General features: G+C 42.3%; 1 protein-coding gene across 1 annotated transcript in view; it reads right to left on the bottom strand.

Annotated features, from left to right (window-relative positions):
- Positions 1-27,004, bottom strand: part of PATJ (PATJ crumbs cell polarity complex component) — a 210,458-nt gene that overhangs the window by 61,681 nt on the left and 121,773 nt on the right. The window contains exons 29-30 of the mRNA XM_065409300.1: positions 13,941-14,137; positions 7,755-7,846 (exon numbers count right to left, since the gene is read on the bottom strand). Coding sequence (XP_065265372.1) covers positions 7,755-7,846; positions 13,941-14,137 — 289 coding nt within the window. The remainder of the gene's footprint in view (positions 1-7,754; positions 7,847-13,940; positions 14,138-27,004) is intronic.

Here is a 27,004-nt window from a genome sequence, read left to right as displayed (position 1 = left end):
ACTCTCCTCCATAGTTTGTGTAGGATACTGCGTGCATATTGTCCACCCGATTGTTGAACTCACACCAAAGACGTGTCTGCATTTCAGTGGTGTTGTACGTCTATATGATGTGAAGCACTTTAGGATGGAAGGCTTCCCATGTTTTCACTTTAGTCAGAGATAAAAGAGTGCTGACTGGTTATGTCAATAGCAGTCACTATCTCATAGTGCTGAAGCGATAAGAAACTCAGTGCAAAGGATCAAGGCAAGCCGGACTGAAGCCAATGCGTAAGTGGCAGAAAGCTTGCACTTTTGGCAAGGCCAGTTCTCTCCCACATGCCTGTTTGAGCAAGTTACCATACTTCCCTCCTCTTCACCACACTAAGTATAAACCATTAGACATTCCTCTCCCTAACAGGAAGCAAATTTGAATATATATATATACACACACACACACACACAAATACACACACGCATAATAGCAAAGAGTCACTAGAGGGACAGTTGTTAGACAGAAGTGGTCAGGCTGATAGAGGGGCATATTGCTTCTAACAACTGTCCCTCCAGTGACTCTTTGCTATTATGCATCAGCTTGAAAGATTTTTTCCTACTGCATTGGGAGATATACCTATCTCATAGAACTGGAAGGGACCTTGAAAGGTCATCAAGTCCGGCCCCCTGCCTTCACTAGCAGGACCAAGTACTGATTTTTGCCCCAGATCCCTGAGTGGATAGAGCTCACCCCCCCAGGTTTAGCAGGCCAATGCTCAAACCACTGAGCTATCCCTCCCCCCTCATCCTTTCCCCTTTTTTTCCAGTCTACACTTAACTAGCTGCTTATTTTATGACAATCATTTAAAATGAACATTTAATCTGGGCTGCTGAGTAGGCTGGGTCATTGCAATCTTAAAAATAAGAGAATGAATGTCTTAACTTCCTGGACATATGGACTTGCTCATCATATATAAGTACCAAAACAGGAGAAGCCTAGGAGGAAGTTAAAAAAAATATATATGGGGCAATGGGAGAATTTCAAACCTGGAAATAAAGTGTTTGGCATCAGCCCATTTTTGATCTTTTCTGGAAAGCAAAGCCCGACAGAATCTCCCAACAAAAATACCTTAAAATATTTTAGATATCAGAGTAAAATTTCCACTACTCTTCCAGATTACTGTCAAGTAACATTTCAAAATTTGTCTGGCAAACTGCACCCATTGGGGACTAAGGCTGGGTATTTCAAAAAAGCCTCAGGAAACTAGCTACTTTATTCTTACTGAATTTCCAATGGGATTTGAGCACCTCTCTCTTCTAGGCTCCTTTAAAAATCCCAGCCAAGATAGTTATTGTTTCCAGTACTTGGGATTCACAAAGACAAACCCCATTTGCCATACTAGCTAGAAAACAGCATTGCCTACCACTCAATATGGTACAATGTTATTTAACAAACTAGAGGCAATGCTTGAATTGAGCTCTGCTTCCCAAAAAGATTATACTTTCTTTTTACAATGCTCAGGTGATTTTTTTTTTTTAAAACAACAACAAACTATGTTTACAGGCTGAATGTCTTCCAGTTTGTTATTGGAGAAAGCCAAGCAATAGCAACATGTGCTGAATCTAAATAAAAACCACAGTGATAATACAACTATGAACTTTTCATGTGCTATTACAAGTTTATGTAACTAACTAACAAGGCTGTTGGGAAACAGTGCTGCATTAAGGCCTGTGTTTTGGAGTTTGGCCAGAAACAACTTGTTAACTTTATAGTGGAAAAGGTCACAAATTAGCGTGAAAAACTTTCTAATACAATGGGACTTCTATGTTCCTCATTGCAATTACAGCAATTTGTCTAAACAGCAAAAGTTTCGAGAAGGGGCGGTAATGCAGTTTTTAACACTATCTGGAGGTGAGAAAATATCAGACAAGTTTTTCATACTGCACTTTAATTTTTGAGCTGGGATTTGTTTCTTGGTACAAATGGAAAGGCTGAAGACACCTTGTATTTCTTCTATGGTCATGACTGGCTCATCCAACCCTATACATGCAATAAAATGTCCAAGCTCTTCATCTCATTTTACAACCCATTCACTCTCATCCACTGGACCCTGAGGGATCCATTATGCCTCATTTCTGTGGTTGGTTCTTTAGGTGACGTTAGCACCAGTTAGGGTGACCAGATGTCCTGATTTCATAGGGACAGTCCCGATTTTTGGGTCTTTTTCTTATATAGGCTTCTATTAACCTCCACCCCCGTCCTGATTTTTTCACACTTGCTGTCTGGTCACCCTAGCACCAGTGCACAGGGCTCTTCTTGCCATGGGGACTGCCAACTGCAGTGTGAGAGATGAGACTTCCCAGTGCCTTTAGTGGTGGGCTAATTGAAAGCATGGTGTTAGATTCTTGTTGCTGAGAGTGAATGGAGTGTAAAAGGAGACAAAGAGCTTGTTAGTTTCAGCAACACTGGGTTGGCTATACGTAACCCAATTCCACTGTAAGGAAAGCTCACAACTAGGGACCGCACTGGAAAGTCAAACACTATCCACTATTGCTGCTGCTTCTACTTGAGTTTATTACATTGGATGAATCACTATTCTTGGGGCTGTTGATTCTCATCACCTGTGTAATATACCAATCTATAGGGTCCCATATGACATCCAACTGGAGAACAGGCCAGTTCATCTGCTTTGAAGTTGCTATTCTGTGCAACTTAATGTTTGATCACTTCAGTTATTTAGTTCTGACTTTCTGGTACAACAAGGTAAGGTGGAGCTGTACCAGAAACTCCTAACAAGAGAAACTTTATAGATAAAATTCTTTGCTATCTGTGGGTGAGACATCCCCAGTTTTCAACCATAATAAATGCAATAACACTCTGCTCTCTCCAGATCCTTAATGTTGAGAGGGACACAGCTGAAGTCATCCAAGCAGCAAACCCATCGGCACAGTTTGCAGTCATTAATACTGTCACCGCTTGCATTTTTAGCTGACAAAGCTGTTGTATGTGCAGACAGAAAAGATGCATCGAGACTCAAGATGTCTATTGCTCTTCAATCCCAATATGGTTAGCAACGAGGTGTATGAGTTAGCTGTGTTTCAATCTTTTCATTGAAATATTATGGGGAAGAGATTTAAGAAAAAGCCTTTAAAAGAAGTGAGCAAACAAGCTTCCAAAGACCTGTTAAACTGAACCACTTCTGGGGCTGACAGAATTTGGAAGCTGTGTCATCACATGAAAAAATAGCGTATACGCATACAAACTGAGACACAATCACATACCAAAGAGTTTATAGTCTAAATAAGAAAAGATAAACAACCAAGTAGAAAGGGGAGGGACATGGGGATTTTTTTAATGAGAAGATAGAGAAGAGGGTTTCAGGAAATATAATGATGATGATTGGGCCCAGAACAGTTTATATTAAATAGCTTATGGTTTCTTGTATAATATAGTCTAACTAGACTTCGAGCCTGTAACATTTGTTTTTTGCAGGATTTTTGAAACAAACTTTTGTAGTGTATTTGGTTTACTTACAGGGTGAGTGTACATCTAGACACAGTGAGTTTGCGGTTGTTTCCCCCCCCCCCCCCCTCTTTTACTGCCTACTCATTGCAACTGCTGCTCTGTTTGCTAATAACACTTTCCCCTGAAGAGGCTTTCTTTCCATTAATATTTGAAAGGGTGCTCAGGTCAAGCAGACAGATACATCCATTGTCAATGCACCATAATATAATGCAGACAGCAGTGACAAGACACTTGTTCTGCTGAAGTCTAAAGACATTACATATGTTTACAACTTGGAAAACAACTTTTAAAATGACACCTTTTCTAGCCCAAGAGACAGTAACAGGAACAAATTCAATGGCTACAGCAAATCCAATTCAGTGCATGTAGTTGAGAAACTGTTATTTTTAAAAAGAAGCTCTTCTCATTCCAGTGGATTCATTCATAGATGACCAAAACTGGAAAAAAAAGGAAGATTTAGGCAAGCACTTCTATTGCCTTTATAGATGAATATCTTTTAAATGTGATCCAAAACACATGCTAGAAATTTTCAAATCCAAAGTGACTCTGCAGCAAGTGAGATACCTTTATTAGGAGCCTTGTGATATTTTTAATTACAGAAAGTTCAAAGAAAAGTGTGTCTGATCGATGCAGTGTGGCGGATTTCGCAAGCAATCTGCTCTTCTGAGACACGGCCTGACAGTCAGCACTAAATCTAGTTCTGGGGTTCAGTTTCATATGTTCTGCTTCAGCCTCTGGAGCTTTCACACCAGACACACATTCCACATGCAATTAACTAATGAAGAGTGAGTTGTTGTATGTGACATTTAATTTTCAATAGCTGGGGAAAGTTACACAGGAGCTGCAGGCAAAGTCATTAATCTCCCCTGAATCCTCTGCACTGCCAAGTACAGCAACTCATTCTTCATTGCACTAACTCAGCTCTTCCATTATATTTGTGTATACTGTGCCTCAAAGACAGATGTGTGAGTATAAACACACACAAATGTGTTTATACATCAATTATAATATGTATTTATGAATAAATTATATAAATTATAGGATATGCCACACAAATATATATGGGTTAGAAGTCCATGTAATCAATTGGTATGGGCATAATTAAACGAGGCAAGCCACAACTAGACTAGACACATTTGTCCTAAGTTAATCATTCCTGAGTATTAAAGTGTATACAGCCAGAACTGTGTGCAAGAGACAGTCCTCACTCTAATGATACAAGCAGAACCCCTCCTCCCCGCAAATTATAAGAATGGCAGCTCTAATTAGGCTGGGACTATGGTGGAGGAAGTTAGGATGTCTTAATACATTTACAGCCAGAATAATATACAGAATGTTTTCCTGCTTAGAATTGAAGTATATCTGGTCAGAAGTTTTCCAGTGGAACATTTTTCTGTCAGAGAATGTTGATTTGGCAAAAATCAAAAGGTTCCACAGGAATGTGTTGATTTTGATAAATCTTTTGAGGGAAACCAGGCAAGTTTCACTGGTTTCCTGACAGCTTCTTTGCACACCTCCCCAGTTCCTTGGCAACATGGGCTCATTGGCTGCTGCAGAGCTGGAAAGGCTGGAGAGCTGGGACCAGAAATTTTTGAAAAACTCCATCTCGGTCCATCCCAGTGAAAATCTCACATATCTCACTGTCTGGTCTGATTTGGAATCTCCCCCGGCCACCTCTCCAAAATGAAAGTGTTTTTGCAGGACAGAAATTTCAGTTCCTGAGCAGATCTAAACATAAGAAATACACCCATCTTTGATCCCTAGGAACTGAAAGATACATATAATGGTCCTTGGTGCATTGCAGTATCTCATTCCCTCCCCCACATAACCACCACAAAGATGGCCTTATTCCCTCCTTGAGTCCAATTTGCCGCATACCTCTTTAAAAATGAGCCCGTCCCCAGCTTTCTAGCCCCATCAAAAGCCACTCAGAAGAAATCACTTCCCACATCAAGCAAGAAGCCTCATACTCCCACCTGCCTACTCTCCCCAAGGGGCTCCCTCTTCAAGACTGAACTTTTCTGGGTTCCATGAAAAGTTCTCTTTATTTCTAACAGTGAAGTCAGCTGCCTAACCTGTTCCGAGAGCTGGTTGGAACTCATCGCAGACAGCCTAACCTGGCCTTTCCTCCCAGTGGCCAAACCCATCCTTCTCCAGCATCCCTTTGTGGCCTATGTATATAAACCCTAGAAATTAGCCATTCTGCATGGGAACTGGTTAGTTTTCTATGGGTTTGTAGAAGGCCAAGTAAAACCAAGGACTCCTACAGGAGCTACAAGGAGTGATTTCAAGAGAAAGAGCATTTCCCTCTATTCGGCATTGGTGAGGCCTCATCTGGAGTACTGTGTCCAGTTTTGGGCCCCACACTACAAGAAGGATGTGGAAAAACTGGAAAGAGTCCAGCAGAGAGCAACAAAAATGATTAGGGGGCTGGAGCACATGATTTATGAGGAGAGGCTGAGGGAACGGGGATTATTTAGTCTGCAGAAGAGAAGAATGAGGGGGGATTTGATAGCTGCTTTTAACTACCTGAAAGGGGGTTCCAAAGAGGATGGATCTAGACTGTTCTCAGTGGTAGCAGATGACAGAAAAAGGAGTAATGGTCTCAAGTTGCAGTGGGGGAGGTTTAGGTTGGATATTAGGAAACATTTTTTCACTAGGAAGGTGGTGAAGCACTGGAAAGGGTTACCTAGGGAGGTGGTGGAATCTCCTTCCTTAGAGGTTTTTAAGGTCAGGCTTGACAAAGTCCTGGCTGGGATGATTTAGTTGGGGATTGGTACTGCTTTGAGCAGGGGATTGGACTAGATGACCTCCTGAGGTCCCTTCTAACCCTGATATTCTATGATTCTATGATTTCCCTTCCCAGTCAGGCCAGATTAAGTCACAGGCATGTGCATACACAACATAAACATTTGACAACATGAGAATCCTAGTTTCTAGACCTGATGGCTACAGAAGAAAGCATGAAACCATGAATGATGCAATGATGCCATTTGCAGGCAGCTTGAAACCAGAGCTCTAAGACAGTGGCTCTCAAACTTTTTTACTGGTGACCCCTTTCACATAGCAAGTCTCTGAGTGCGACCCCACCATATAAATTAAAAACACTTTTTTATATATTTAACACCATTATAAATGCTGGAGGCAAAGCGGGGTTTGGGGTGGAGGCTGACAGCTCGCGACCCCCCATGTAATAACCTCGCAACCCCCAGTTTGAGACCCCCTGCTCTATGAGGTGTGAACTGCCCCCTGCATCTCTCAGACTTCCACAAAGTTATTGCTAAGGAACTGCTGAGGCTGGTGACATCATCTGCAGTGACATCACCAGAGGGTGGAACCTCGGGGGGGAATTGGTCAGGGTGACATTTGGAGAGTGGATCTTGAGAAGGGAGATCTGGGAAGGTTGACAGGGCAGTCACAGGGAACAGGGAGTTGGAGGGTCAGACAGAAGGTCTAGATAGACTTGCCTGGAGAGGGTGGCTCACTTAATAAGGGTTAGCAAAGCTCTGAGGAGGAAACCTGAAGAGAGCTCAGCTTGGTGTCCCTAGCCCCCAGAAGCTTCCCATATAGGTACACTGCGGTGGGCTTTGGAGGGCAGAGTTTCTCAGAGAAAGTGACGGACTCGCAGGTCCTGGCACAGTATATATGTATATTTGTAAATAATTAAGACACTCAAGGTAGAGTTACATAGACCTGGTAAGTTGAGCGGTTTCTGTGTATAAAACTATTTCTTTAATGCTTCCAATTCCATGTTAGATTATAGTTGTCCTTAGTGTAATAAATAAGATGCTTTGTTTGCACTAACTCTAAGACTAAGCCTGATATGTGCTACTAAGTTATTTAGATACCTAACTGCTACTTCTCAAAGTGATGCTACATAATAATTACCACATGCTAGAGTGTATCTCTGGGTTTCCAGTTCCTAGGGAGAAACGATTAAACCTTTTAACTGTAAATCTAAGAGAGACAAGGAGTGAATACTTGGTGTACATAATGGTGGCAGCAAAGGTACCAGATAAACAGTCACTAAGCATCTGTGTCAGCTGTTCACCAGAGGGTGAGCAGGCCATCACAGTTATCCTTGGAAAGATATTTAAAAAAACATTACAGAGATCTTCTCAACAATGCTCAGAAACGTGGTTAAGAAAAATATTATCTTATTTCAAAGGAAATTGAAGGGGCTCAGCATCTCTGAAAATGAGGCTATTAATGTACGGGCTCAACTACAACTAGATGTTTTGATGAGAACTGGTCTTACCGTATGAAAACCAACTTGACCTTTGACGGAGCAGTCTTAATTATTGCAGAGGCATTTTGGTGGCTTCTTCCATACAATATCTGATTGTTTATCTGTTAAAAAGAATGGGGGAAAAAATGGTTCATGTACAAATGTATTTAATTAAAACTAAATATGTATTGTTTTGAACTTAATTATAGTGCATAATCCAACACTTCAAAGATGATGACAGGCTAAAAGGAAGATGAAGCGATAGAGAGAAAATGAGGGGCACATGAAATATAAATCCCATTGCCTATGAGGATCTTAAAAATAGGCATATCAACATTGCACATTAAATTTTTACTTTCCTTTTAGTAAGACATCAGTATGCCGGAAGAGGTTTCAAGCACAAATGCACTGTGGTAAGATAGTGTATGAAGAAGCATACAGGAGAAAGTAAACAATGCTAACCTCTGTCAGTGCACTCACTCGAAATTCAATTTTGATTTGGACAGTCCAGGCTATTATCTTGCCATCAGTTCATGTGCAGGAGAAGGGCAGGATGTGATACTTAATTCAGAGGTAACACTTTATAATACTAATTTAGCTTTTCCATCATTTCTCTTATGGAAAAAATAGATATTGAATTTATTTGAAGAATACCCTATTTTTCCATCATGATTTCAAGATAGACCATGAAGCTGTAGCTTTAAGATTGAGAAAAATGTTAATTCTCTACAGTTTAGTCACTCTTATTTTCAAAGCAATATATATATTTTATATTGAATTAATATTGCCAAGCTGAAAGTATTCCAGGAGAGCTGTAAAATGATTAACATGTTGCATAATGCTTAATACAAGAAATGAGCAGCTTCATACTTAATTAAGTTTTGCCTATACTAGTGGCTATTTCCATCACTCAATACAAATGAGACAGAGAATTCCTACACTGCTCAAACCTTTGTTAAATACAGAAAATAAACAATGTCTGGTGTTCAGAGTCAAATTAATGATCATCTATGGCAAGTTCTAAAAAAATTCAGCATGAGAAAAGTTATCTAAAATTGACTTCTAACACAGCTTTTAACAGCTGATCCTAAACTGTGGCCTACAGGTCAATAATGATCAAGTTGCACTTGCTAGTCACATGATGCTGACGCTTTTCTCCATCGGAGGACAACAAAAACCCACAATACATTTTAAAAGACATTCAGTTTTTGTTGTTGGGGTTATTTTCCAAGGAGGAATCAACAGGTAAATATTCTTCAAATGGTTAAAGTAATCCAGCAACAAATTGTATGGCAATCATATCCATATTTTACAAATACTCCTGCAAAATATATTTCTTATTCCCCCCCCACACACACACACTTCATTTCCTCACCACCCTTTTAAAAGTTTGATATTTGGGAGTGCCCAAATATATATATATATATATATATATATATATATATATATATATATATATATATATATATATTGCATAGTAAGATCTGATTCTGCTTTCCTTGTATACTCCAAAGTCCCTCTGAGGTCAATAGCAATTTGAGGTACACAGAACATGAAAGGATCAGGCATTAAGGAAATAACACTACCCCAAAGTTTGAAGAGCTTCAAGTTATTATTATTTGCAATTACCACACAAGGAGATACAGTTCTAGAGGTGGTATACTAAACTCAAAGGTAAAATTTAAGAAATTGGCAAAAAGGGACTACTTCCATAGAGACAGAGTTCAAATTAGCAGATTATTAATTTGTGATAAATTTGTTGTCTTATTTTTTTCTCAATTTAAAAAAAAATTCACTAGGGATATAATATCTGTTTTATAAATAGTTTGGATTTAGTTGAATTGCCATCAATTTTTCTTAACAACCGCCTATTTAGATTAGAATTTATATTTTTTACACTGGTTAAATTAATCCTACTTTGCAAATGTATCAGAGTCCAAAATTTAATTAGCTGGAGTTAGGTCTGTACGTTACAATTATTTTAATTATCCAAAAATGAAAATGTAGTCAAAGTAATATATTTCCCTTGAGGATTTCAACTATCCCATGTAGTTATTCTTCAGTGACAGCCTCAATTAATTTTTTTTTTTTTTTTTTTAAGGAAAGGGTTTCTTTTGGAAAGAAAATGTATTATGTTAGCGGCTCAGATACCCCAGTGATGAAGGATTATATAAAATCCTACAGAAATGGAACTGCAAGAGAACATCTAGAATTTCAACAAGGGCCACCTTTTTGAAATCTTTTCTTATTTTCAATGGGAGACATGTCAGAGCCACAAAATACGGTAGGATATTTACCATACTTTATTTTGTGGGAATCAAAACCCACAGCCAGCTACTTGAAAACTATGTTTGATTTTCTGCATTACAGTTTGCTTATGTTAAATGTTTTCTTTTGCTGCGATGCTTAACAATAACTTCAGAAAGTTCCATTATCCCTAAAAAAAAAAAACTAAGTAGATATGAACATAGTGACTCAATGGGCTCTACATATGGATTTTTTTTTTTTTTTTTTAAACACGTCTTCTTGAAAAGATCAAGACATCACAGAGCGAGAAGAAATTGTGTCATCACCTGGTTATGATGGTTATCAGGTCAGTAGGCACAGGTTTTTATTCTGTCACTATGGCAATAGTTATGTTGTTTTATGACGTGCTTGCTGAGTCCAGGCAGCATCCAGTGCATAGCAACATGTACTATAGATTTGGGCAACTGAAGTTTTATCTGATGGTTTCACAAGCTTAAGAAGTATCTCGCATTGTATTCACTTGCTTAAATCTGTAAATGACATGCAAGTTCATAACCCAGAAAAAAAAAAAATCAGAGGATCTTCTGCCCCTCATACTTCGATATAAAGAAGTGAGAAGACATTAAAAGTGGGTATTAATATAAGAATATTGTCTTTACCACATAGCTGTGATGGGAACTGTTGTAATAATTGGGCCTACAAATTTATCCTAACTGTAAGCGGTAAGTGAAAGTTCATAAGATGTCACAATAACGTTAAACAATGAATATTATATGTAAAAGGGAGACAAAATCTAGGTTAGACCGAAGAAAAAGGCCTAAAAATATAATTCTCAAGGACTGTGTTAAAATCGTGCCTGGTAAACTCAAAACGGGTAGAACTGAAAATCAATAAACCAAAATTGGTGCATCAGAAATTAGGTCTAATTGATGGACAAAATAATGAGAGGATGGGCTGTTTCACCCATCATTCCCTTTTGGGGTCTTAAAAGGAATGACTTAAAAGAAAATCAAGAAGCAGCAGAAGAATAAGCTGTCTACCAACAACCACTGCAGCAAGTTTTACCACCATGGCCCCCACTCCCACCATCTCCTGGGACTCCAACACTGTTTGGCCATTGTTGTTCTGATCCTGAGAGACTGGGCCAAACAGAGGGACTCAGATGACATCACTTCCTCCAATGGATCTTCTAGGGTCTGAAAGCCAGAGTCTCAAAACCTGTTCTAGGGTTACCATATTTCAACAATCAAAAAAGAGGACACGGGGTGCCGCCCTAACCCCACCCCAGCCCCGCCCCCTCCCACTTCCCGCCCCCCTCAGAATCCCCCTACTCCCTACCTGTCCCCCCCCACCCTAACTGCCCCCAGGACCCCACCCCCATCTAAGTCTCCCTGCTCCCTGTCCCCTGACTGCCCCAACCGCTCTCTACACCCCCTTCTCCCGACAGCCCCCCCCAACCCCCGACCAATCTAACCCCCCCGTTCCCTGTCCCCTGCCTGCCCCAACCGCTCTCTACACCCCCTTCTCCTGACAGCCTCCCCGAACTCCCGACCAATCTAACCCCCCCGTTCCCTGTCCCTTGCCTGCCCCAACTGCTCTCTACTCCCCCTTCTCCTGACAGCCCCCCCAGAACCCCCGACCAATCTAACCCCCTGTTCCCTGTCCCTTGCCTGTCCCAACCGCTCTCTACACCCCCTTCTCCTGACAGCCCCCCCCAACCCCCGACCAATCTAACCCCCCCCATTCCCTGTCCCTTACCTGCCCCAACCGCTCTCTACACCCCCTTCTCCTGATAGCCCCCCCAGAACCCCTGACCAATCTAACCCCCCGTTCCCTGTCCCTTGCCTGCCCCAACCGCTCTCTACACCCCCTTCTCCTGACAGCCCCCCCAACCCCCGACCAATCTAACCCCCCCCATTCCGTCCCTTACCTGCCCCAACCGCAGGAGTCAGGCGAAAACCTCAGAGGCTCCCCCTATCTGTGTAAGCATATCGGTGTAAAAGTCCTCCAAGGTTCAGGGAGCTAGCATCCAAAACTACCTGATCTCTGAGCAGCATAACACCTACTCTATTTGTGGGTCCATTTTGTTTGGGCTGGTACACACCCAAGATTTATCAGTCTAGTTCAACTCATCTTTAATTCTTAGTACATTTCAGAATCTACATTCCTGCCAAAGTACAAACTCCCATAATAAACAAACAATAACTTGCAACTTCATCATGCGTTTCCATCTCTCAGTCTTAAGTTTTAATGCCCATTCTAGTTCCCCTGCTTCATCTGAGGAGGTCAAAGGACTTCACAAGCACTAATGATTTTAGCTTTGTAACACTCTTGTGTGGTAGGGAAGTATTATTACCCACATTTTATAGATGGAGAAACTGAGGCACCAGGAAGTTGATGGAGATTAAAAAGACCACCCAGAAAGTCTGTGCCAGACCTACTAATAGAAACCATCTTTCCCCCAGTTCTTTGCCTGAACCACAAATCCACTGATATCAATGGGAGTTTTGCCTGAGTTGAGAGTCAGTAAAGAATACAGGCGTGGGTAGGTTACTAGACTTTAGCGAGCAAAGCCTAAAGTATTATCTTTTCTTTAGGGCTCAAATGTGAGAAAGAATGACAAATTGCCTTTTAACATTTCTGTAAAATGTAGTGGTCCCTTGAAAGTTATAACACAACAAATTCTGCATTTGACAAGGGGTTAGATTAGATGACCCCTGCGGTCCCTTCTAACCCTAGGATTCTATAGTAACTGAAGCATGGACCAACAGGAATTTGCAGGAAAGGGCAATTTGCCTGTCATTATTTCAGCAAGAGACAGAGACTTTAACGCAATTTATCACTCTAACAGAGATAAATTTTCATACAGTGATACTTTATTTCAAAACAAGCCTCTTACACTGCATGAGTATTGAAAACCTATAATTAGACATTGACAAATCTTTAGATAATTCTAAGTGCTCCCAAGGCATCTCTAGACAGTCAGACTTCTCCTTTTCAGGTTAAGAAATGAGAGAAAATACTCAGTACTCATACAACACAGAGACAGAATTGCTGAAAGATCTAACATCACCTCCCACTGAGTCTAATAGGTCAGCACACACCTACTCTTCAGTGAAAGCTTCTTGAGAAGAGAAACATCCACAGGGATGAATGATTTCTCAAACCTGTAAAGCAGTCATGATGTGGGAACTACTGCGGGAATAGCAAAAGACCCTCAGCACTAAGTGCCACTCTGCAGTAGTCAAATATCAGGTCGAAAGGTTTGAAATGTGTTTCAAGCCGGAAGATGAAAAGGGATGGAGGGGAAAGGAAGAAGAAATACTTTATTTGCTGATAGAATAACTTGCTCTGTGGGTTAGTTTGCACCAGACATCACCAAAAAGAAAGAAAGAAAGAAAGAAGACAATGTTTTAAATTCTAACAACTGAGTAAAATGGATCACAATATTTAACACAGACCATATATAAGTTTTTAAACAGTCAGAAATTATGTCCCTTTCTCATTAGATGTTTATTCTTCGAGAATTCACTCTTGCTATTCTGGTGCTGACCTCAATATCTGATTTTCCATCTTCTGTAATGCTTCCTAAGTAGCAATAATTTCTCACTTACTATATGACTATGTTGCTCACTGAAATATTGCAGGATCATTGGATACCACCAAAGTTTTTGTCTTGTCCACATTCAACTCTAACCCATATTCTTTGTCATATTCACATATAACCTCTAATAACTTCATCAGACCTTCTGAATCAGCCAACAGCATTGTCTCATCTGCATAGTGAATGTTATCTATTTTCCAGTCATCTTAATACCTTCTTCTGTTTCTTTGATCCTCAGCTGGCATAAGTCACCACAGTTCCATGAACTGGCACCAAATCTTGATTTTGTATTTCATTACTAGGTTCACAGGCTTTCCTCCCTCTCTTGACACCAACCCAATCATATAGCTGAAGGAATCACTTACCTCTAAAAGTTCATCACCAATGTGCATTCTTCCATCTCTTCCTGCAGGTCCATCTGGATTGATGCCAACTATGAAAATGCTCATACGAGACCTGTCCTTGTTGCCAGCAAGGCTGAGTCCAAGCCCATTCTTATCTTTCTCAAGCTCAATAATGTGCAACTCCCCTGGCAGATCTGCATATCTTTGTCTGATTTTCTCTACAAAAATAAAATAAAATACACACAAAATAAAATTATATGCAGCCAACTGTGAACACATATAGGTGTGCTACACATTACCTGACTCTCAGCATCACTACAGGTTTCTGACATTTGGGGTTTTCCCAGCATAAAATTAGAACATAAAAACAGCCATACTGGGTCAGACAAATGGTCCATCTTGCCCAGTAGCCTGTCTTCCGACAGTGGTCAATGCCAGATGCTTCAAAGGGAAGTGAACAGAACAGAGCAATTATCAAGTGAACCATACCCTGTTATCCAGTCCCAGGATCTAGCAGTCAGAAGCTTAGAGATACCCAAAGCACGGAGTTACATCTGTGACAATCTTGGCTAATAGCCATTGATGGACCTATCCTCCATGAATTTATCTAATTCTTTTTTGAACCCAGTTATGGTTTTGGCCTTCACAACATCCCCTGGCAACAAGTTCCACAGGTTGACTGTGCATTGTGTGAAGAACCAGTTTCTTCCTTTTGTTTGTTTTAAACCTGTTGCCTATTAATTTCATTGGGTGACCCATGGTTCTTGTGTCATGTGAAGGGGTAAATATCACTTCCTTATTCTTCATTTTCTCCACATTAGTCATGATTCTATAGACCTCCCATGACATCCCCCCTCAGTTGTCTCTTTTCCAAGCTGAAAAGTCCCAGTCTTTTAAATCTCTCCTCATATGGAAGCTGTTTCATACCCTTAATCATTTTGGTTGCCCTTCTCTGTGTCTTTTCCATTTGTAATATATCTTTAACCAGAGCTACATACAGTATTCAAAGTTTGGATGTACCATGGATTTATATAGTGGCATTATGTTCTTTTCCATCCTATTATCTATCTCCTTCCTAATACACCTCTACCTCAATATAACGCTGTCCTCGGGAGCCAAAAAAATCTTACCGCGTTATAGGTGAAACCGCATTATATCGAACTTGCCTTGATCCGCCGGAGTGCGCAGCCCCGCCTCCCCCGGAGCACTGCTTTACCGCGTTATATCCGAATTCGCGTTATATCGGGTTGCGTTATATCGGGGTAGAGGTGTACTTCTTAACACTGTTAGCTTTTTTGACTGCAGATGTTTTCAGAGAACTATCCACAATGACTCCAAGATCTCTTTCTTGAGTGGTAACAGCTAATTTAGACCCCATCATTTTATATGTATAATTGAGATTATGTTTTCCAATGTGCATTACTTTGCACTTATCAACATTCCATTTCATATGCCCAATCACAGTTTTGTGAGATCCCTTTGTAACTCTTCGCAGTCTGCTTAGGACTTAACGATCTTGAGTAATTGTGTATGGTCTGCAAACTTTGCCACCTCACTGTTTACCCCTTTTCCTAGATCATTTACGAATATGATGAACAGAACTGGTCCCAATACAGATCTCTGGGGGACACTGCCTCTCTCCATTAAGAAAACTGACCGTTCATTTCTACCCTTTGTTTCCTGTCTTTTAACCAGTTACTGATCCATGAGAGGACCTTCCCTCTTACCCCAAGACTGCTTAGTTTGCTTAGAGCCTTTGGTGAAGGACCTTGTCCAAAGCCTTCTGAAAGTCCAAGTACACTATATCCACTGGCTCACCCTTGTCCATATGTTTGTTGACCCCCTCAAAGAACTCTAATAGATTGGTGAGGCATGATTTCCCTTTACAAAAGCCATGTTGACTTTCCCCCAACAAATTGTGTTAATCTATGCACCTGGCAATTCTGTTCTTTGCTATAGTTTCAACCAGTTTACAGGCTGGTAAGCCTAACTTCAGTACCAGGCAATTGACAGGATCGCTTCTGGAGCCTTTAAAAAAAATTAGTGTCACATTAGCTATCCTCCAGTAATCTGGTACAGAGGCTGATTTAAGTGATAGGTTACATACCACAATTAGTAGTTCTATACATCTGGTCCTGGTGACTTACGACTGCTTAATTTATCAATTTGTTCCAAAACCTCCTCTATTGACCTCAATATGAGACTGTTCCTCAGATTTGACACCTAAAAAGAATAGCTCAGGTCTGGGAATCTCCCTCACATCCTCTGCAGTGAAGACCAATGCAAAGAATTCATTTAGCTTCTCCACAATGGCCCGGTTTTCCTTGAGTGCTCCTTTAGCACCTCCATGGTTCAGTGGCCCCATTGATTGGCAGGCTTCCTGCTTCTGATGTACTTAATATTTTGCTGTTAGTTTTTGAGTCTTTTGCTAGTTGCTCTCAAATTCTTTTTTGGCCTGCCTAATTATACTTGGACTTGCCAAAATTTATGCTTCTTTCTACTTTCCTCAGTGGGAGTTGACTTCCAATTCTTAAAGGATGCCTTTTTGCTTCTAACCACCTCTTTAACTCTGTTGTTTAGCCATGGTGGCATTTTTTTGATCCTCTTACTATTTTTTAAATTTGGGGTATACATTTAATTTGAGCTTCTATTATGGTGGGGCTTTTTAAAAAAAAGTTTCCATTCAGCTTGATGGAGCACTACAAAGCAAATGGTGATGCTTTTAAAAGTTAGTTGGAATGCAATGTTAGATTTATATAATTGAATGTGCTGGAGAGAAATTCTCTATTTACAATTTTCCAAAGGGAAAAATATGGGGTAGATTCTTTCAGACTAGCATATGGATTTCTACAACTTTCGCTTAGAAAGATAAGTCTCATGCTTCTCATTGTCCTGTGCCATTTTGTTTCAAATTCAGCAGAGTTTTTAAAGCCAGTTTCATAACATCAGCTAATTCCAACACTTCAATGGTGTAGGCATCAAAAAAGAAAATTGAAGTAATTAACTGTGACTGGATATCACTTTTAAGAAGCACAAGGTGAATGAGACTGATGCATTATTCATTAAAAAGAGTAAAGAGGGAGAGTATATGTACAACTGCATCCCTGAGTCAGCACTTGGGCTAGATCAAATATTAGCTATTACCATTCTACTACAGGAAAAGGCACGTTAGCAGTACAATTTAACTGCTACTGCATGTTGCCATGGCAACAGGAGGCGGCGCTGAGAGATAAAATAAAAAGTGAATAAAAATAGCTATGAAAAAGAAAGAAAGAAAGAAAAACTTTCACCGTAGAGTTTGATCCTGCAAAATTGCCCTCAACTTCCATTGGCTTCAATGTGAGTTGAGGGTGCTCAGTACTTAGGATCATTCCCCGATTCCCTAAATCAATCATAAAGATATGCACCAATTACACACACAGATTCAAAGACTAAAATTAATACCCCATGATCACAGTTACAGGATTAGCTGCAGCTTTGATCCCTCTTCTATCTCTCTCCATTGCATCCTTTCAAGTGACAGGCCCTGTGCCTTCACTCATCTCAGGGTGGAATCCCAGGATTCTTTCCCTCATAGTCCGAGCTACAGAACCCAGCCATGATTTCTCAGCAGGTCTAACTGCACCTGCAAAAGAGATTTCCCTTTGGGAGCGATTGATCACCAGGTAAATACAGGGACGCAGAATAGTTGTTTCAAAACAATTATTTATTTATCCATAGGAACATAGGATTCACAGGAAAAGGGCTAAAACAAGAGACCCACACACATATGGTTTCCCTTTTAACATTTCCCTCAAAGCGTGGGTAACCCCAACTTATCCTAGGTACTTCCACTTCTGAGGACTGGGATTCAGACTGCTTCTCTGCAGTCACTGTCTCTTAGGGCCTCAGGATTTTATCTACTCTAGAGTTCTTTGCTTCAAGTTTCTTGCCTGAAGGCCCCCTCCCATATCCCAAAACAATGGATGTTGGGCCCAGCTTGGTCAGAGGCAAAACTTCAAAGGTTTTGACACCTGTATTGTCAGTTAAGTACCAGTGACTGGGTTATATAAAGCCATTGTCTGCCTTCCTGACGTGGGGTGAGCTGTGGCAGGAGTTGACACCCTTTAAACTATATAGCAATCAAACTGAGGTTTACATAATATTCATAAAATAATACAGATATCTGCCATAAACTTCACAAACTTTATTTGTTAAATTCTATTCTCCCCAAACACCAATTCCAAAACAAACTAGGCTTTTAAAAAATATAGACAGCTGGCATTGGCACTTCTTTCCTTTCAAATTAAATGGAAAATTATAGGTTTTGATTGTTACATGTGTCTCAGCCTGACCATTAAAAAGAAAGATTAAAATTTGACTAATCTGTTCTCACTCTCTTCCTCCTGTCAATAATACTTAACCTTAAGATTTTGCAACAGGTATTTTTAATAAAGGTCATGGACAGATCGCGGACAATAAAAAAAATTCACAGAAGCCCGCAACCTGTCCGTGACTTTTATTAAAAACAACCTAACAGCCATGGGCTGACTGCAGGCCGCTGCTCCAACCCCGCTGCTCCTCCTGCACCATTGACCCAGCCCGGCCACTGCTCCAGCCCAGCAGCTGCTCTTGCAGCAATGGCTGACTGCTGGCCCTGACAGCCGCTGCTCCTGCTCTGGCCCTGGGAACTGATCCAGCGGCCCCAGGGTCTGCTTCTGTAGTGGCGGCTGCTGCTTCTGCCCAGCCCTGGGGGCTGACCTGGCCCTGGCTGCTGCTCCTGAGGCAGTGGCCACTGCTCCAGCCCTGGGCCCCCAACCCAGCAGCCCCAGGAGCTGCTCTTGTGGCAGCAGCTATTGCATCTGCTCCAGTGGTGGCTGACCCGGCCCTTTCCGCTGCTCTAGCAGCCACTACTCCAGCAGTATGGGCAGACTGCCAGCCACTGCTCTGGCTCAGGCCACCACTCCAGCCCTACTGCTGCGGGGCTGACAGCTGTTCCAGCCCCGCTGTTTCAGACAGAACCCAGAGAAGTCATGGAATCCGTGACTTCCATGACAGAATCAGATCCTTAATACTCCTTTAAATGCTCTAGCTTGAGGCTGAAGTTATGAGTTGCACTGTTACAGGGTGCAGGAAGACCAGTTGCTCAGTGTTCTATCAGCAGAGTCTACTATTAGTAACTCTCAATTCTAAGCTTTGTCTGGACTGGTGGGTAAGACACAGGATTGGAATTCAAGAGTAATGGGTATCTATTTACCCTGGCCAGGAATTTCATAACAATAAGCAGACACTTTGCTGTTGTATATTTATTTGTGTATTATCCAAAGTACCTTATCACTAATGAATTAATAGTTCCCTAATTCACCTAGGGGTTGAGACTTCTTACACCAATTGTACAGCTATGAGAATTGAGGCCAGAGAAGATAAGTGAGCTGCAAAAAGGTCACAGAACAGAGCTGGGAATACAACCACTATTTCCCTAACCCGGAGCCCTGTGCCCTAGCTGCTGGATCCTCTTTCCTCATTCTATCAGTTGTGAGGCAGTAGACCTTGAGGATGATCAAAATCTTCTGTACTAGTTACATATAATTATAAAGATTATAAAATTATAATTGAGAAGTAATCAGCAAGGCCCATTCTGATTTTGCAGCCACAACACCGGCACGGAAACACCATAACCAGGCAGGAGGCCCAGGCAACCTGCAGTCAGGCCATCTGCTCACTCAGCTGAGCCTCTAACAGAGTGAATGGAAGGAACACATAGCACAGCCCCTCTCTCCAATCGGAGCTTGAGTACACAGACTCTGCAGGGGGAGAGGTTTATTGCTGGAGTGACTTTATACAACCAATACCTGTGTATGGAGTTATATTCTGGAACTGAAAATAATTGATGCATTAAAGCAGATTGTATTTTAATTATAAATATTCTACTCAGCACTGTGAAGCTGCAGCACACTGTACTTAAAAGCAGTGTTGGACTCCGAGAAGTGAATGTACAAATAAAAATAGCACTTTCTTCTCGGCTCTGCTTATTCAGAGTCAGATTCACTTTTTAAAATGACAATAAGAAGTTTTACTCCTACTAGTACTGGTGAGCCCACACCCCTAAGGAAAAAGGAACTAAACTTTGGGTATGTCTACACTACGGGATTAATCCGAATTTACAGAATTCGAATTTTGGAAACAGATTGTATAAAGTCGAATGTATGCGGCCACACTAAGCACATTAATTCGGCGGTGTGCGTCCATGTACCGGGGCTAGCGTCGATTTCCGGAGCATTGCACTGTGGGTAGTTATCCCATAGCTATCCCATAGTTCCTGCAGTCTCCCCCGCCCATTGGAATTCTGGGTTGAGATCCCAGTGCCTGATGGGGAAAAAACACTGTCGCAGGTTGTTCTGGGTACAGCCTCACCCCTCCCTCCATGAAAGCAACGGCAGACAACCGTTTCGCGCCTTTTTTCCTGGGTGAACACAGCAGACGCCATACCACGGCAAGCATGGAGCCCGCTCAGCTCAAGACAGCAGTCATGAACATTGTAAACACCTCGCGCATTATCGTGCAGTTTATGCTGAACCAGGACCAGAAAAACGAGGCAAGGAGGAGGCGGCGACGGCAGCGCGGCGACGAGAGTGATGAGGACATGGACACAGAATTCTCTCAAACCGCGGGTCCCGGCGCTTTGGAGATCATGTTGTTGATGGGGCAGGTTCTATCCGTGGAATGCCGATTCTGGGCCCGGGAAACAAGCACAGAGTGGTGGGACCGCATAGTGTTGCAGGTGTGGGACGATTCCCAGTGGCTGCGAAACTTTCGCATGCGTAAGGGCACTTTCATGGAACTTTGTGACTTGCTTTCCCCTGCCCTGAAGCGCCAGAATACCAGGATGAGAGCAGACCTCACAGTTGAGAAGCGAGTGGCAATAGCCCTGTGGAAGCTTGCAACGCCAGACAGCTACCGGTCAGTCGGGAATCAATTTGGAGTGGGCAAATCTACTGTGGGGGCTGCTGTCATGCAAGTAGCCAAAGCAATCATTGAGCTGCTGCTACGAAAGGTAGTGACTCTGGGAAATGTGCAGGCCATAGTGGATGGCTTTGCTGCAAGGGGATTCCCTAACTGTGGTGGAGCGATAGATGGAACCCTGTCTTGGCACCGGAGCACCAGGGTACCCAGTACATAAACCATAAGGGGTACTTTTCAATGGTGCTGCAAGCACTGGTGGATCACAGGGGACGTTTCACCAACATCAACGTGGGCTGGCCGGGAAGGGTTCATGACGCTCGCGTCTTCAGGAACACTACTCTGTTTAAACGGCTGCAGTAAGGGACTTACTTCCCGGACCAGAAAATAACCGTTGGGGATGTTGAAATGCCTATAGTTATCCTTGGGGACCCAGCCTACCCCTTAATGACGTGGCTCATGAAGCCATACACAGGCAGCCTGGACAGGAGTCAGGAGCTGTTCAACTACAGGCTGAGCAAGTGCAGAATGGTGGTGGAATGTGCATTTGGCCGTTTAAAAGGTCACTGGTGCACTTTACTGACTCGCTCAGACCTCAGCCAAACCAATATCCCCATTGTTATTGCTGCTTGCTGTGTGCTCCACAATCTCTGTGAGAGTAAGGGGGAGACCTTTATGGCGGGGTGGGAGGCTGAGGCAAATCGCCTGGCTGCTGATTACGTGCAGCCAGACACCAGGGCGATTAGAAGAGCACACCAGGAAGCACGGCGCATCAGAGAAGCTTTGAAAACCAGTTTCATGACTGGCCAGGCTACCGTGTGAAAGTTCTGTTTGTTTCTCCTTGATGAAAACCCGCCCCCTTTATTGACTCATTCTCTGTAGGCAACCCACCCTCCAGCTTCAATCACAGCTTGCTTTCAAAGGAAATAGTCACTATCATTTAAAAATCATGTACTCTTTATTAATTGATTATAAAAAGAGGGAGAGAACTGAGAAGGTAGCCGAGGTGGGGTTTGGGAGGAGGATCGGAGGGAAGGAAAAGGCCACTAAAAAAAAGGTTAAAATAATGACAGCCTTTTGCTTGGGCTGTCCACTGGGGTGGAATGGGAGGGTGCACGGAGCCTCCCCCCCCCCCCACATTCTTACACGTCTGGGTGAGGAGGCTATGGCACATGGTGAGGGGGGAGGGGAGTTATACAGGGGCTGCAGCGGCACTCTGTGATCCTGCTGCCGTTCCTGAAGCTCCACCAGACGCCGGAGCATGTCTGTTTGCTCACGCAGCAGCCCCAGCGTTGCATCCTGCCTCCTCTGATCTTCCTGCCGCCACCTCTCATCTCGAGCATCTCTCCTCTCCTCACGTTGGTCCCTCCTGTCCTCACGTTGGTCCCTCCTGTCCTCACGTTCACTGGCATCTTTCCTATACTTTGAAACCATGTCCTTCCACTCATTTAGATGAGCTCTTTCATTGCGGGTGGATTCCATGATTTCCGCGAACATCTCGTCTCGCGTTCTCTTTTTCCGACGCCTTATCTGAGAGCCTTCGGGAGGAGGAGGAGGGAGGCTTGAAATATTTGCAGCTGCTGGAGGGAGGGAAAAAAGGAGAGAATTTTTTAAAAAGATACATTTTACAGAACAATGCTTATACTCTTTCACGGTGAACAACACTATTCACATTACATAGCACATGTGATTTCTGTGCAAGGTCGCATTTTGCCTCTTAATATTGAGTGCCTGTGGCTTTGCTGCTACAGATCACAGACGCAGGTCCGGGCAACAGAATTCGGCTTGCATGCGGCCATGGTAAGCCATTGTCTTTCGGCTTCTGCGCCCTCCTTTCCCACATACCAAGCAAAGCTCGTTGAGTGCTGCGGTTTTCCTGTTAACCTTCAGCAGCAGAAAACAAACTAACCCCCCCCCCGTCCAATTCTCTGGGATGATCGCTTTATCCCTCCCCCCACCGCGTGGCTGGTATCAGGGAAGATCCCTGCTAGCCACACGTGAAAAGCTCAGCGCCAATCCCCTCCCCCCCGCGCTTGGCTTACTACAGGGAAGGATTTCTTTTCAGCCACCTCTGTCCCCTTAATTAAATTCCCGTATTTCAACCAGGTTACCATGAGCGATATCACTCTCCTGAGGATTACACAGCGAGATAAAGAACGGATGTTGCTTGAATGCCAGCAAACACCAGGACCATACGCTGCCAGGCTTTGTCATGCAATGATACCAGATTACGTGCTACTAGCATGGCGTGGTCAAGTGTCCTACCATGGAGGACGGAATAAGGCTGCACTGCCCAGAAACCTTCTGCAAAGGCTTTTGGAGTACCTCCAGGAGAGCTTCATGGAGATGTCCCTGGAGGATTTCCACTCCATCCCCAGACACGTTAACAGACTTTTCCAGTAGCTGTACTGGCCGCGAATGCATCCCAAGTCCTCAGGGCAAATTAATCATTAAAAAACGCTTGCTTTTAAACCATGTTTTATATTTTAAAAGGTAAACTCACCTGAGGTCCCTTCCATGGGGTCATGGTCTTGGGAGGCTTGGGAGGGTACTTCAGTCAGGCTGAAAAAAAGATCCTGGCTGTTGGGGAGAACAGAGTGCTGTGTGCTCTCCGCAAGCTCGTCCTCCTCCTCTTCCCCATCCGCAGAATCCGCAGGTGTGGCTGATGAGATTACCCCCGCCTCGGAATCCACGGTCAAAGGTGGGGTAGTGGTGGCGGCCCTCCCTAGAATTGCATGCAGCTCAGCGTAGAAGCGGCATGTCTGCGGCTCTGACCCGGAGCGACCGTTTGCCTCCTTTGTTTTCTGATAGGCTTGTCTGAGCTCCTTGACTTTCACGCAGCACTGCTCTGAGTCCCTATTGTGGCCTGTCTCCATCATGCCCTTGGAGATTTTTTCAAAAGTTTTGGCATTTCGTCTTTTCGATCGAAGTTCTGCTAGCACTGAATCCTCTCCCCATATAGCGATCAGATCTAGTACCTCCCGTACGGTCCATGCTGGTGCTCTTTTTCGATTATCGGCCTGCATGGTTACCTGTGCTGATGAGCTATCTGTGGTCACCTGTGCTCTCCACGCTGGGCAAACAGGAAATGAAATTCAAATGTTCGCGGGGCTTTTCCTGTCTACCTGGCCAGTGCATCCGAGTTCAGATTGCTGTCCAGAGCGGTCACAATGGTGCACTGTGGGATAGCTCCCGGAGGCCAATACCATTGAATTGCGGCCACTATTTCGAAATGACAATATCGATTTCGGCGCTACTCCGCTCATTGGGGAGGAGTACAGAAATCGATTTTATGAGCCCTTTATTTTGAAAGAAATGGCTTCGTTGTGTGGACGGGTGCAGGGTTAATTCGATTTAACGCTGCTAAATTCGAATTAAACTCATAGTGTAGACCAGGCCCTGATTGTGGCTCATCGTTGTTATTTATGAAGTTCCAACAGCAGGGCCAAACAGTGCTTCAAGTACAACCCCACAATGTTACTTAGCAGAGCAGAAGTGCACTATAAGGTACTGTAAAGACAACAATAGGTCGTTGCAGGAAGGAGCACAGAAGTGTTAAAAAGTTGACTATTAAAGGGACCATTTCTTTTTAAAATGTTTTTCTCTCCCCATTGCTGTGTGAAATACCCACATACACCCACTTCCTTTGTGTGGGCTGGGCTCTTCATGAACTTACCATATCTATTTAGGAAGTAATTATTTGAAACAGTATCCCTGCTGAGGAGACTAGAGTAGTAAAATGCTGAAAGATTAAGAAACTACAGAGGAAATTACACACAGAGGATGATTCATGTGCTGAATGCCCCTCTTAGCCTGGTAATAGGGCACAATCATCACTTACTGCTACAGTAAATGCAATTTATATGCATGTATGTGTAAAAATACACACACACACACACACACACTACAGATATTCTGTTTTGTTTTTAAAATGAAATCTCTGCTCAGCAGGGCATTCTTTTACTATTTGGGATAATAGAAAGTATTGGCTTTTACAAGCTCCACTTATTACTACTACTTAAATACTCCTCAAACGGCTGGCCTCTGTGCTAGGTGATTGTAGTGTAAATGCTACCACACTATTCCCAGGACTGTCATTATCCAGTCTGCATACAAATATCCTTTGGGTTTCCTGATGATTTCCTATAACATTCTGTTAGTATTCTCAGTTTGCCTCTTAATAAGACTCTCATAAGATCATTTATACAAGTATTTACCTAAACAAACATGCATCTAAGGCATCTTTTTAATGCATTTTTAGATGTCTTTTTCCTCCAGCTGGTACCACTTTTCAGTTCTCTGCCTAGCACTGGGGAGCCAGTTAGCATTTGCGAGAATTCTATTATCTGCCTTCATTAGCAGATACTTTACACGAGGCAATTGTAATTCTGTGGTTATTGCATTACACACAGGGTATTAGGTTCTTTTTGTTTTGTCACTATATGGAGTTGTTTCCGCATTCCATGAACAATAAGCTTATCTAAACTTCAGCAGATGCATCTTACAAATAATATTTAGCCAGCTAGTGCAGCATCTACAGAGTTTCTTTTTACAATACATATATTATATACATACAAACATGTACATAATTAAATAGGACCATAGCGCCAACAAGTTCTTTACTGATCAATCCTGCAATAATGTATCCCAGATATATTAGCAGATAATTATTGCATTTTAAACAGAAGCCTTGGAAATGGAAGACAGTTGCTTTCAAACAATCTGCCATTATGCTGTCGCAATGCTTTCCTGCTCCACTGACTATTACTACATTAAATGGGGAGAAATAAGAAAATAAATAATAAGAGATATGGCTAGCCAATTACAACCCAAATTACTTGAACATTGTTTCAATATTACAGCACCAAATATAGTGTATCATTATTTAAAGACAGCCACCATCCTGCAGGAAGACAAGAGATTGTGTAAAGTGTGAAGTTACAAAGATATAGGACAGTCCCACAAGAGCAGTGGCTCTCAAACTTTTTTTTACTGGTGATCCCTTTCACATAGCAAGCCTCTGAGTGCAACTCCCCCTTATAAATTAAAAACACTTTGTAATATATTTAACACCATTATAAATGCTGGAGGCAAAGCGGGGTTTGGGGTGGAGGCTGACAGCTTGTGACCCCCCCATGTAATAACCTTGTGACCCCCTGAGGGGTCCTGACCTCCAGTTTGAGAACCACTGCACAAGAGGTTCAGGGAGCTGCTTCCCAAATATTAGAACTCTGACCAGCTGGATCTTCACCTCCAGTTAAATGAGCTGAAATTAGAAAGGGGAAAGCTTGCCCCCACCACCAAAAATGTGTATTTTCCTGGTATAAAAGAGAATTTATCTAGAAAGATAATGATGGAAGGGGAAGAAAAAAAAGTTCCGGATGATTGAGCTACTAGGTAGGTTTTATTTATTTATTTTAAAGGGTGCTGAATCATGAGGTGGTATGTGGGACAGAAGAGAAGGGGGGCCATGTGTTGAAGAGGCTGACAGATTAAATTTTTATGTAGAAGCTGATATTGCAATCTTTGAATCCCTGCTCCAAATAACACCACATATTCTCTTTTGGAGACTTTGTCATGGCCTTATTCATCCCTCTGTGTTTGCTTTTATGACCCAGGGCTACAATTTCTATCAAATCATACAAGACATTGTTACAGCCATCGTTTTTTCATGGATAGTTCTACTTGGGCTGCAATACTGCATTCACTGTTCTTCCTTCAGCATTGATCGACATCGGCATGCAGCTAGCGTACACAACATAGAACCAATCTCGCATATCAAACAACTAATTCCCTGCTTAGTTTCACTTTAAACATAAAAAAATAAAAAGAAAAGAAAGAGCAGGGAGTCCCTGGAATGCTAACCCTAATGCTGTGAGGGCAACACATCTAATTTACTGATTACAATTTACAAGAGCCTAAATGAGCACATTAAAAAGGCCATAATTTAACAAACTGGGGCTCCGAATTCTCTTGACATTCAAACAATGAACACATTATACCATTGATCTTTCCACTAGCCACACATTCAACTCCATGGAGGCAAAGAGCTCCATGAAACTTATCTAAAAAATAACACTGCCCATTGTGTTCAAAACCACTGATGGACAAAAGAATTTCATTAACGTTTACTTAGGTGTCATAAA

Source organism: Emys orbicularis, chromosome 8 (assembly GCF_028017835.1).
Source record: "Emys orbicularis isolate rEmyOrb1 chromosome 8, rEmyOrb1.hap1, whole genome shotgun sequence".
Classification (NCBI taxonomy): Eukaryota; Metazoa; Chordata; order Testudines; family Emydidae; genus Emys; species Emys orbicularis.
Note: the sequence above shows the minus strand (reverse complement) of the source record. Positions and strands in the feature narration are given on the sequence as shown.